Raw genomic sequence first — 12,887 nt, 5'->3', positions numbered from 1 at the left:
CATTTGCTTTTCTAAGTATTTCTCACATACATTCTTCAAAGCAAACACCTGATCCACACATCCTCTACCACTTCTGAAACCACACTGCTCTTCCCCAATCTGATGCTCTATACATGCCTTCACCCTCTCAATCAATACCCTCCCATATAATTTACCAGGAATACTCAACAAACTTTTTTTTTTTTTTTTGCTTTGTCGCTGTCTCCCGCGTTTGCGAGGTATCGCAAGGAAACAGACGAAAGAAATGGCCCAACCCACCCCCATACACATGTATATACATAAGTCCACACACGCAAATATACATACCTACACAGCTTTCCATGGTTTACCCCAGATGCTTCACATGCCCTGATTCAATCCACTGACAGCACGTCAACCCCGGTATACCACATTACTCCAATTCACTCTATTCCTTGCCCTCCTTTCACCCTCCTGCATGTTCAGGCCCCGATCACACAAAATCTTTTTCACTCCATCTTTCCACCTCCAATTTGGTCTCCCTCTTCTCCTCGTTCCCTCCACCTCCGACACATATATCCTCTTGGTCAATCTTTCCTCACTCATTCTCTCCATGTGCCCAAACCATTTCAAAACACCCTCTTCAGCTCTCTCAACCACGCTCTTTTTATTTCCACACATCTCTCTTACCCTTACGTTACTTACTCGATCAAACCACCTCACACCACACATTGTCCTCAAACATCTCATTTCCAGCACATCCATCCTCCTGCGCACAACTCTATCCATAGCCCACGCCTCGCAACCATACAACATTGTTGGAACCACTATTCCTTCAAACATACCCATTTTTGCTTTCCGAGATAATGTTCTCGACTTCCACACATTCTTCAAGGCTCCCAGAATTTTCGCCCCCTCCCCCACCCTATGATCCACTTCCGCTTCCATGGTTCCATCCGCTGCCAGATCCACTCCCAGATATCTAAAACACTTCACTTCCTCCAGTTTTTCTCCATTCAAACTTACCTCCCAATTGACTTGACCCTCAACCCTACTGTACCTAATAACCTTGCTCTTATTCACATTTACTCTTAACTTTCTTCTTTCACACACTTTACCAAACTCAGTCACCAGCTTCTGCAGTTTCTCACATGAATCAGCCACCAGCGCTGTATCATGAGCGAACAACAACTGACTCACTTAGCAAGCTCTCTCATCCCCAACAGACTTCATACTTGCCCCTCTTTCCAAAACTCTTGCATTTACCTCCCTAACAAACCCATCCATAAACAAATTAAAACAACCATGGAGACATCACACACCCCTGCCGCAAACCTACATTCACTGAGAACCAATCACTTTCCTCTCTTCCTACACGTACACATGCCTTACATCCTCGATAAAAACTTTTCACTGCTTCTAACAACTTGCCTCCCACACCATATATTCTTAATACCTTCCACAGAGCATCTCTATCAACTCTATCATATGCCTTCTCCAGATCCATAAATGCTACATACAAATCCATTTGCTTTTCTAAGTATTTCTCACAGACATTCTTCAAAGCAAACACCTGATCCACACATCCTCTACCACTTCTGAAACCACACTGCTCTTCCCCAATCTGATGCTCTGTAAATGCCTTCACCCTCTCAATCAATACCCTCCCATATAATTTACCAGGAATACTCAACAAACTTATACCTCTGTAATTTAAGCACTCACTCTTATCCCCTTTGCCTTTGTACAATGGCACTATGCACGCATTCCGCCAATCCTCAGGCACCTCACCGTGAGTCATACATACAGTAAATAACCTTACCAACCAGTCAACAATACAGTCACCCCCTTTTTTAATAAATTCCACTGCAATACCATCCAAACCTGCTGCCTTGCCGGCTTTCATCTTCCGCAAAGCTTTTACTACCTCTTCTCTGTTTACCAAATCATTTTCCCTAACCCTCTCACTTTGCACACCACCTCGACCAAAACACCCTATATCTGCCACTCTATCATCAAACACATTCAACAAACCTTCAAAATACTCACTCCATCTCCTTCTCACATCACCACTACTTGTTATCACCTCCCCATTTGCGCCCTTCACTGAAGTTCCCATTTGCTCCCTTGTCTTACGCACTTTATTTACCTCCTTCCAGAACATCTTTTTATTCTCCCTAAAATTTAACGATGCTCTCTCACCCCAACTCTCATTTGCCCTTTTTTTTACCTCTTGCACCTTTCTCTTGACCTCCTGTCTCTTTCTTTTATACGTCTCCCACTCAATTGCATTTTTTCCCTGCAAAAATCGTCCAAATGCCTCTCTCTTCTCTTTCACTAATACTCTTACTTCTTCATCCCACCACTCACTACCCTTTCTAATCAACCCACCTCCCACTCTTCTCATGCCACAAGCATCTTTTGCGCAATCCATCACTGATTCCCTAAATACATCCCATTCCTCCCCCACTCCCCTTACTTCCATTGTTCTCACCTTTTTCCATTCTGTACTCAGTCTCTCCTGGTACTTCCTCACACAAGTCTCCTTCCCAAGCTCACTTACTCTCACCACCCTCTTCACCCAAACATTCACTCTTTTTTTCTGAAAACCCATACAAATCTTCACCTTAGCCTCCACAAGATAATGATCAGACATCCCTCTAGTTGCACCTCTCAGCACATTAACATCCAAAAGTCTCTCTTTCGCGTGCCTGTCAATTAACACGTAATCCAATAACGCTCTCTGGCCATCTCTCCTACTTACATAAGTATACTTATGTATATCTCGCTTTTTACACCAGGTATTCCCAATCATCAGTCCTTTTTCAGCACATAAATCTACAAGCTCTTCATCATTTCCATTTACAACACTGAACACCCCATGTATACCAATTATTCCCTCAACTGCCACATTACTCACCTTTGCATTCAAATCACCCATCACTATAACCCGGTCTCGTGCATCAAAACCACTAACACACTCATTCAGCTGCTCCCAAAACACTTGCCTCTCATGATCTTTCTTCTCATGCCCAGGTGCATATGCACCAATAATCACCCATCTCTCTCCATCAACTTTCAGTTTTACCCATATTAATCGAGAATTTACTTTCTTACATTCTATCACATACTCCCACAACTCCTGTTTCAGGAGTACTGCTACTCCTGCCCTTGCTCTTGTCCTCTCACTAACCCCTGACTTTACTCCCAAGACATTCCCAAACCACTCTTCCCCTTCACCCTTGAGCTTCGTTTCACTCAGATCCAAAACATCCAGGTTCCTTTCCTCAAACATACTACCTATCTCTCCTTTTTTCACATCTTGGTTACATCCACACACATTTAGGCACCCCAATCTGAGCCTTTGAGGAGGATGAGCTCTCCCCGCGTGACTCCTTCTTCTGTTTCCCATTTTAGAAAGTTAAAAAAATACAAGGAGGGGAGGATTTCTGTCCCCCCGCTCCCGTCCTCAACAAACTTATATCTCTGTAATTTGAGCACTCACTCTTATCCCCTTTGCCTTTGTACAATGGCACTATGCACGCATTCCGCCAATCCTCAGGCACCTCACCATGAGTCATACATACATTAAATAACCTTACCAACCAGTCAATAATACAGTCACCCCCTTTTTTAATAAATTCCACTGCAATACCATCCAAACCTGCTGCCTTGCCGGCTTTCATCTTCTGCAAAGCTTTTACTACCTCTTCTCTGTTTACCAAATCATTTTCCCTAAACCTCTCACTTTGCACACCACCTCAACCAAAACACCCTATATCTGCCACTCTGTCATGAAACACACTCAACAAACCTTCAAAATACTCACTCCATCTCCTTATCACATCACCACTACTTGTTATCACCTCCCCATTTGCGCCCTTCACTGAAGTTCCCATTTGCTCCCTTGTCTTACACACTTTATTTACCTCCTTCCAGAACATCATTTTATTCTCCCTAAATATATATATATATATATATATATATATTTTTTGCTTTGTCGCTGTCTCCCGCGTTTGCGAGGTAGCACAAGGAAACAGACGAAAGAAATGGCCCAACCCACCCCCATACACATGTATATATATACGTCCACACACGCAAATATACATACCTACACAGCTTTCCATGGTTTACCCCAGACGCTTCACATGCCCTGATTCAATCCACTGACAGCACATCGACCCCGGTATACCACATCGATCCAATTCACTCCATTCCTTGCCCGCCTTTCACCCTCCTGCATGTTCAGGCCCTGATCACACAAAATCTTTTTCACTCCATCTTTCCGCCTCCAATTTGGTCTCCCACTTCTCGTTCCCTCCACCTCCGACACATATATCCTCTTGGTCAATCTTTCCTTACTCATTCTCTCCATGTGCCCAAACCATTTCAAAACACCCTCTTCTGCTCTCTCAACCACGCTCGTTTTATTTCCACACATCTCTCTTACCCTTACGTTACTTACTCGATCAAACCACCTCACACCACACACTGTCCTCAAACATCTCATTTCCAGCACATCCATCCTCCTGCGCACAACTCTATCCATAGCCCACGCCTCGCAACCATACAACATTGTTGGAACCACTATTCCTTCAAACATACCCATTTTTGCTTTCCGAGATAATGTTCTCGACTTCCACACATTCTTCAAGGCTCCCAGGATTTTCGCCCCCTCCCCCACCCTATGATCCACTTCCGCTTCCATGGTTCCATCCGCTGAAGCAGTGACTCACTCAGTGGCTTCCAAAAATTTGCCTCTCAAGAACTTTCTTCTAATGGCCAGGTGCATTAGCACTAATAATCACCCATCTCTTGCCATACACTTTCAGTGTTAACCACATCAATCTAGAATTTCCTTCCTTACACTCTGTCACACACACCAACCAACCCGACTTTATTCCTATGACATTTCCAAACCATTCTTCCCATTTACCTTCGAGCTACGCTTCACTCTGAGACAGATCATCCAAATTTATTTCCTCAATCATACTACTTATCTCTCCTCTCTTCTCATTTTTCATGAGTTAACATGTGAAAGACAGACAACAGGATGCCTGATTGGCCTATGACTGGGTTGTCTTTTCTTAACTTGACAAGAAAATGTAACTCAGCTCAGAGGTTTCTTTAAGCTATCACAGACTTCCTAGTGCTGCACATTAGCCTTCTACTATCCACGTTACCACTGTCATTTATACAGTTTTTTCTGGTGGTTTTCTCAGAGTATACCTGAATTTAGAGTGATTTGGAGCGATGTGGTATACCGGGGTTGACGTGCTGTCAGTGGATTGAATCAAGGCATGTGAAGCGTCTGGGGTAAACCATGGAAAGCTGTGTAGGTATGTATATTTGCGTGTGTGGACGTATGTATATACATGTGTATGGGGGGGTTGGGCCATTTCTTTCGTCTGTTTCCTTGCGCTACCTCGCATACGCGGGAGACAGCGACAAAGTATAATAAAATATAATATATTGTCTAAACAACTTTTGGAGGAGTTTATAGTCTTAGCATTCACTACATCTGATGGTAACTTATTCCAGTGCTCCAAACACCTATAAGGAGAGAACCTTTTCCCATGTTCGTACTACATCTTTGAGCTTTGAGTTTTATTCCATTTGTCCTAGTAACCATATTTTGTATTTGAAAAAGATGTTTGTGATTTACACAACAACTTGTTCAGAATTTTGAAAACTTGGGTAACATTGCTGCAAAGTCTTCATATTTTTAAGGGAGAAGAAATCCAATTGCTTTAGCTTCTCTTCGTATGCCAGATTTCAAAGGGATGGGACGATTTTTGTCGCATGTTTTTGAACAAGCTCTAATTTTTCCTCATCCTTTTTATAGTTTGGGGACCACACTATATCCAAGGTGGTATTATTAGAGAATTATAAAGTGTAAGAATTGTTTCTGATGTCTTGTAATTATGTTCCTGGCTATGAAACCTAACCTTTGGGTGCTTTTTTTTTTTTTTACATGCTGCCTGACACTATTGTACTTCAGACTGTTGCTAAAGACAACTCCACGGTCCTTTTCTTCATTTACTTTAGTTAGAGAGTTTCCGAATAGTTTGTAGTTGTAACATATATTCTTGTCTCCAAAGTGCATCACTTTACACTTGTTTACATCAAACTTCATTTGCCATCAGTCTGACCACTCTGCTAGTAAGTAAAGATCTCTTTGAATCATTTTGCAGTCCTGCCTGTTTACAGCTTTTACCTCATGCATACTATCATCAGCAAATTGGAAGATCTTAGATATGAGACCACGTTCTAGGTCATTAGTGTATATTATGAAAAGAATGGGGCCTAGGACTGACCCCGGTGGCACACCACTCATTATGTTTAGCCAATCTGAGGCTTCGCTGTTTAATACAACACGCTGCTTTCTTCTAGTAGGCAAGTCCCTGATCCATGTACAAAGTTATTCACTGACTCCATGTGCTTTGAGTTTATGTAAAAGTATCTTGTGAGGTACTTTATTGAAAGCCTTTGGGAAATCTAAATATACAACATTACACAGTACTTTTTCATCCCAATTCTGAAACAACATTAAAAAATTTCAGGAAATTCGTCAGGCTGGATCTTCTATTGTGGAAACTGTAGTGGTTGTCCGATATAATCCTGTGATCTTCTAGAAACGTGACAATCTTATACTATTTTTTTCCATCATTTTACCTAACACTGACATATGGCTAACTGGGTGGTAGTTCAATGCACACTTTTTTGTCTTTTTTTATATATAGGAGTAACATTTGCTAGTTTCCAGTCAGTTGGCACCTGACTATCTGATGGAGATTTGTTGAATATTTTTTTTATTTTGAGTATATCAGCTATCTCCTGAACCCCCTTAAAAATCTTGGAGCTAAGCTACCTGGGCTGTCAGATTTGTTAGGATTTAATTGGTCCAAGTATTTAAGTACTTCAGAGCTCTTTATTTCTCTAACTTTCAACTCTTCATCATCAAATCCTTGAAACATTTTCATTGGTTGCATTATCAGTGATGTTTCTTCAAATGTGAATATGGAGTTAAAAGAATAATTTAGTATGGTACCCATTTCCTTGTCATCAGTAGTCAGTGTATAATGTTCGTTTCATAAAGGTCCAATTCCTCCTTTTACTCTTTTCCTTCGTCTTATATATTTGAAGAATTCCATATGATTATTCTTAACATTCATTGAAATTCTTTTTTCTTCCTCAAGTTTACTCTGCCTTATGACCTTCTTACACTCTCTTTGGATTTTGATTAATTCCTGACGATTTTCATCGGTTCCCACTGATTTGAAATTCTTGTATGTTTTGGTTACATCGATGTACATTCAAACACCCAGCCTGAGCCTCTGACAAGGATGAGCACTCCCTACCTGGCTCCTTCTGTTCCCAATGTTACATGTAGATGTGCTGTCTACATGCAAACACTGAATGTATGAAGTAAAGCTAGCCTAGGGTAGAGAAAATCAAGTAAAGTCTAACCTCTTCCTAACTGATTAAGGTAGCAGTGTAATAAGCCAGTCCTAATGCCAGAAACCGGGAAGCTAGTTGCAGAGTATGGACAGGTTCTTTCTCCCCTTAGATAAAGTCAAGTCACTGAATATGCCTCTGAATTTATATTTTGACCTTAATTGTTCTCTTTAGCCTACTTATTTCACCTACTCAGGTAAAGGGCCAAGTAAGAAATGGAATTCACAAAAGGGTGGTTTCTATCACATATAAAAAGGCTGCAAAAGTTGGAAACTTGAAAATAAAATCCTCTCAACTACAAGGACCTAATGTACTTATGGAAGTTACTTTATGAGTAGTTTTTCTTAAATCAATAAAAACACTGACTTACTGTTATCAATCACTCTTTAAAGGAAAGAGGGTAGCTTTTATGGCTTTATTCCCCTCAAATGTTCAAATTTTTCCTACCATAAAGTAGGTAATGATGCCACATTCTCAGTGACTCTGTAAAACCCTTTTAGAATTTCACAACACCTTGTGTTTAATCAATCCTTCTAACATAATCAACAAAAATAACAAGACCTGCAAACCTGGTACATGAAGTGAGCCAGCTGAAGGCAGTAATTCCAGTTGCGTAAAACATGCGTCAACTGAGCATTGGTTGTCTGACCTGGTCCACCACTCACCACTAGCCCACTACCAGATCCTGACAATCCTGTGAAACAAATTGTTTTCCAGTATAAAAAAATGTATGTTCTTAAGTATGCAAAACCATTTCTCTACTGTAGGTACAGCCATGTGAGCTTCTGAGAGAGTGCTTCCTCAGTGGAGGTTAAAACACCATTTTACCCTTATAATGTATCATAATGGTCAATTCTCAGGTGGCCAGTCTGACCACAGAAATGTGGGAGGCAGTAGACAGACGCATGCCTCATATCCAAGCCTTGATGGCATAGATACATAGAGACAGCTCACATAAGCAGTGGCCAAAGTACTGCCAGTAGAGCAGAGAGAAGGCAGAAACATCACAGGATAGAGAGAGATGGCTGAAAAGAAGTTATACCATGAGAATTAATGACATATCTTGATTCCACTCCCAGTAACAGAAAGATAGATGAAAAAATTATCCGGGTTATCTAAGTAGCACTCCATGCAAGGGCAAATAAAACTACTACAGACATGAAACACATGTTTATGAGAAAAGTAATTATGGAACCTATACATTTCCAGCTTTTAGGAAGCAAGACTTTAATGATGATTATAAGGGGTTTCCTAGAAAAAGTGGAGGATACGCTTATGCTCAATATGTCTATGTTATTGCAAAGTTGAAAAGTGTGCTTTGAAAATGATTTTTGGAAAACAAGTGACTCTTCAAGAGAGACATGAGGAAAAACAGCACTTTAGCAGCAGGTTACTGTTTTTATCAATTTTTTGAAGTGAAATAGGAAATATGTTCAGCACAAGAAAGAAAATGAGAATTAGAAGGAGAGGAGGAAAAGCGAGTTAAGCTATTATAGTCGAGTTATCAATATAAAAGTGAAGCTGAAAGTTGAAGAGGGAAGATCATATATTATATGGAGATTAGAAAGAGAGTAAGAGACAGATGCCTGGATAGACATCACTGTTGAGAGCAAAAGAGGGGAAAGTCACTCAATCATTGACTATTGCAATGGAATGACTGAAGAGGAAGCTATACAGCAGGGAAAAGAGAGAAGCACGAAAACCAGCAGAATAAAGTTTAGAGAGTAAAGATTTATGCCACACCCAGTCAAATGTTTTGGGAATGTCAAGCTGCAAAAGTTTCATCAAAATGCCTAAGAGAGGAGGACTAGAGGTGAGTCATACCAGAGAGATCACCAGTAGATCTAGCAGTGCACAATCCATACTAATAATCAGAAAAAATTATGGGATTTTGAGGGTCTGAAAACTTATGTTAAAGAGTTTCAAAAAATTTGGAGATAACAGTCTAACATCCCCTATCCCTGGGGATAGGGGAGAAAGAATACTTCCCATGCAAATGAGAGTTGGGGTGAGAGAGTATCATTAAATTTTAGGGAGAATAAAAAGATGTTCTGGAAGGAGGTAAATAAAGTGCGTAAGACAAGGGAGCAAATGGGAACTTCAGTGAAGGGGGCTAATTAGGAGGTGATAAAGAGTAGTGGTGATGTGAGAAGGAGATGGAGTGAGTATTCTGAAGGTTTGTTGAATGTGTTTGATGATACACTGGCAGATATAGGATGTTTCGCTCGAGGTGGTGTGCAAAGTGAGAGGGCTAGGGAGAATGATTTGGTAAACAGAGAAGAGGTAGTAAAAGCTTTGCGGAAGATGAAAGCCGGCAAGGCAGCGGGTTTGCATGGTATTGCAGTGGAATTTATTAAAAAAAGGGGGTGACTGTATTGCTGACTGGTTGGTAAGGTTATCTAATGTAAGCATGACTCATGGTGAGGTGCCTGAGGATTGGCGGAATGCGTGCATAGTGCCATTGTACAAAGGCAAAGGGGATAAGAGCGAGTGCTCAAACTACAAAGGTATAAGTTTGTTGAGTATTCCTGGGAAATTATATGGGAGGGTATTGATTGAGAGGGTGAAGGCATGTACAGAGCATCAGATTGGGGAAGAGCAGTGTGGTTTCAAAAGTGGTAGAGGATGTGTGGATCAGGTGTTTGCTTTGAAGAATGTATGTGAGAAATACTTAGAAAAGCAAATGGATTTGTATGTAGCATTTATGGATCTGGAGAAGGAATATGATAGTATTGATAGAGATGCTCTGTGGAAGGTACTAAGAATATATCGTGTGGGAGGCAAGTTGTTAGAAGCAGTGAAAAGTTTTTATCGAGGATGTAAGGCATGTGTACGTGTAGGAAGAGAGGAAAGTGATTGGTTCTCAGTGAATGTAGGTTTGCGGCAGGGGTGTGTGATGTCTCCATGGTTGTTTAATTTGTTTATGGATGGGGTTGTTAGGGAGGTGAATGCAAGAGTTTTGCCAAAAAGGGGGGCAAGTATGCAGTCTGTTGGGGATGAGAGAGCTTGGGAAGTGAGTCAGTTGTTGTTCGCTGATGATACGGCACTGGTGGCTGATTCATGTGAGAAACTGCAGAAGCTGGTGACTGAGTTTGGTAAAGTGTGTGAAAGAAGAAAGTTAAGAGTAAATGTGAATAAGAGCAAGGTTATTAGGTACAGTAGGGTTGAGGGTCAAGTCAATTGGGAGGTAAGTTTGAATGGAGAAAAACTGGAGGCAGTAAAGTGTTTTAGATATCTGGGAGTGGATCTGGCAGCGGATGGAACCATGGAAGCGGAAGTGAATCATAGGGTGGGGGAGGGAGCAAAAATCCTGGGAGCCTTGAAGAATGTGTGGAAGTCGAGAACATTATCTCGGAAAGCAAAAATGGGTATGTTTGAAGGAATAGTGGTTCCAACAATGTTGTATGGCTGCGAGGCGTGGGCTATAGATAGAGTAGCACGCAGGAGGGTGGATGTGCTGCAATTGAGATGTTTGAGGACAATATGTGGTGTGAGGTGGTTTGATCGAGTAAGTAATGTAAGGGTAAGAGAGATGTGTGGAAATAAGAAGAGCGTGGTTGAGAGAGCAGAAGAGGGTGTTTTGAAATGGTTTGGGCACATGAAGAGAATGAGTGAGGAAAGATTGACCAAGAGGATACATGTGTCAGAGGTGGAGGGAACGAGGAGAAGTGGGAAACCAAATTGTAGGTGGAAAGATGGAGTGAAAAAGATTTTGAGTGATGGGGGCCTGAACATGCAGGAGGGTGAAAGGCGGGCAAGGAACAGAGTGAATTGGATCGATGTGGTATACCGGGGTCGACATGCTGTCAATGGATTAAATCAGGGCATGTGATGCGTCTGGGGTAAACCATGGGAAGTTCTGTGGGGCCTGGATGTGGAAAGGGAGCTGTGGTTTCGGGCATTATTACATGACAGCTAGAGACTGAGTGTGAACAAACGGGGCCTTTGTTGTCTTTTCCTAGCGCTACCTCGCACACATGAGGGGGGAGGGGGATGTTATTCCATGTGTGGCGAGGTGGCGATGGGAATAAATAAAGGCCGACAGTAAGAATTATGTACATGTGTATATATGTATATGTCTGTGTGTGTATATATATGTGTACATTGAGATGTATAGGTATGTATATTTGCGTGTGTGGACGTGTATGCATATACATGTGTATGGGGGTTGGTTGGGCCATTTTTTCGTCTGTTTCCTTGCGCTACCTTGCAAACGCGGGAGACAGCGACAAAGCAAAATAATAATAATAAAATAATAACAGGATTCAAATTTTCTGAGATTATAAAGGTAATAATGAAAATAAATTCAGTACATCAGATATTATGGATAATGCAAGAATGAATGTCGGCTATGTTACACTAAGACATTGTGATTTAGGTGGAGATTGAATTCAGATACAGTTTTGTGCAAAAAATAATGTTTTGTACAGTTATATATAGAAGCACTGATGTTTTCCATCAACAAAGTAAGCTGAATACAATCAATGCAGGACATTACATCTTGCTTCAGGAACTTGAGGAAGAGTGTTCATCAATGTTGACATCTTCGTTATCAGCCAGGACACATGAAGATGGGCCAGGAACGGGATTTTCCAGAGATGAAGCAGCACTGTGACATTGATTAACATCTGAGCAGTCTCTAACTGAATAATCTGCCTTAATAACTTGCTCACACTGACAAATGCACACTATTCAAGGCCATCAATTAACCTGTTGCATACATAGTTAAGTCTTCATGGGTCTTCATCCCTACAGCCAGTGCTATGCCCAATTAACCTGTTGCATACCTGGTGAAGTCTTCATACAGCCTGGGTTAGGCCCAACCGTTGGTTGACCAGGCTGTTGGAAGCCAAACCCTTCAGTCCTTATATAGCTCCCACATCCTGGTACACTTTGTAGGTACTTGTCCAATGTATTTTTACACTTCTCTAGTGTGCATCCCATCCTGTTTCTGATGGTAGCTGGCAAGGCAGTGAAGAGTCTTGGGTCCTAGATGTTTAAGGTGTTCTTTTTTTGTGCATATTTGCACTTTTGGATTTAGAGGAAGTAATTTACAAATTCTTACATTCCTGTTGTGCCAGTTGGATGTTATTTCCAAATGTAAAGTGGGAAACACACCTTAAGGGATTGTCCAGGTATAGATGATGATATACCTCTCCCCACACACATTTTTACCAGTTGGTATGCAGCCACCAACCAAGGAGGTTTATTACCAGTGCTAACCACTTGGTTATTGGGAAGGTCAGTGATGTCTGTGGAATGAGCCAGCACATCAGTGGCTGTCAAGTTGCACTCCCTTGACCCAGGTAGCATTTTTTCTTTCTTTCTGCCTCACCCACATGTGGACTGCTAGTATTCTGTCCACAAATATACAGTCTCTCCTTGTCATATACAACACCTGTCAACATTCAACTCACACAACTCACCTACACAACTCTAGATTCTTCCTGTGGAGAGTGCTCTAGCCCTGC

General features: G+C 41.4%; 1 protein-coding gene across 2 annotated transcripts in view; it reads right to left on the bottom strand.

Annotated features, from left to right (window-relative positions):
• The window catches only part of LOC139760017 (mediator of RNA polymerase II transcription subunit 12-like protein), a 456,094-nt gene that overhangs the window by 334,307 nt on the left and 108,900 nt on the right, over positions 1-12,887 (bottom strand). For both annotated transcript variants that reach the window (XM_071682758.1, XM_071682766.1), the window contains exon 6: positions 7,986-8,110. In XM_071682758.1, coding sequence (XP_071538859.1) covers positions 7,986-8,110 — 125 coding nt within the window. The remainder of the gene's footprint in view (positions 1-7,985; positions 8,111-12,887) is intronic.

Source organism: Panulirus ornatus, chromosome 3 (genome assembly GCF_036320965.1).
Source record: "Panulirus ornatus isolate Po-2019 chromosome 3, ASM3632096v1, whole genome shotgun sequence".
In the NCBI taxonomy this organism is placed as follows: domain Eukaryota; kingdom Metazoa; phylum Arthropoda; class Malacostraca; order Decapoda; family Palinuridae; genus Panulirus; species Panulirus ornatus.
The sequence above is the reverse complement of the archived record's forward strand: the minus strand, read 5'-3'. Positions and strand labels throughout refer to the sequence as shown.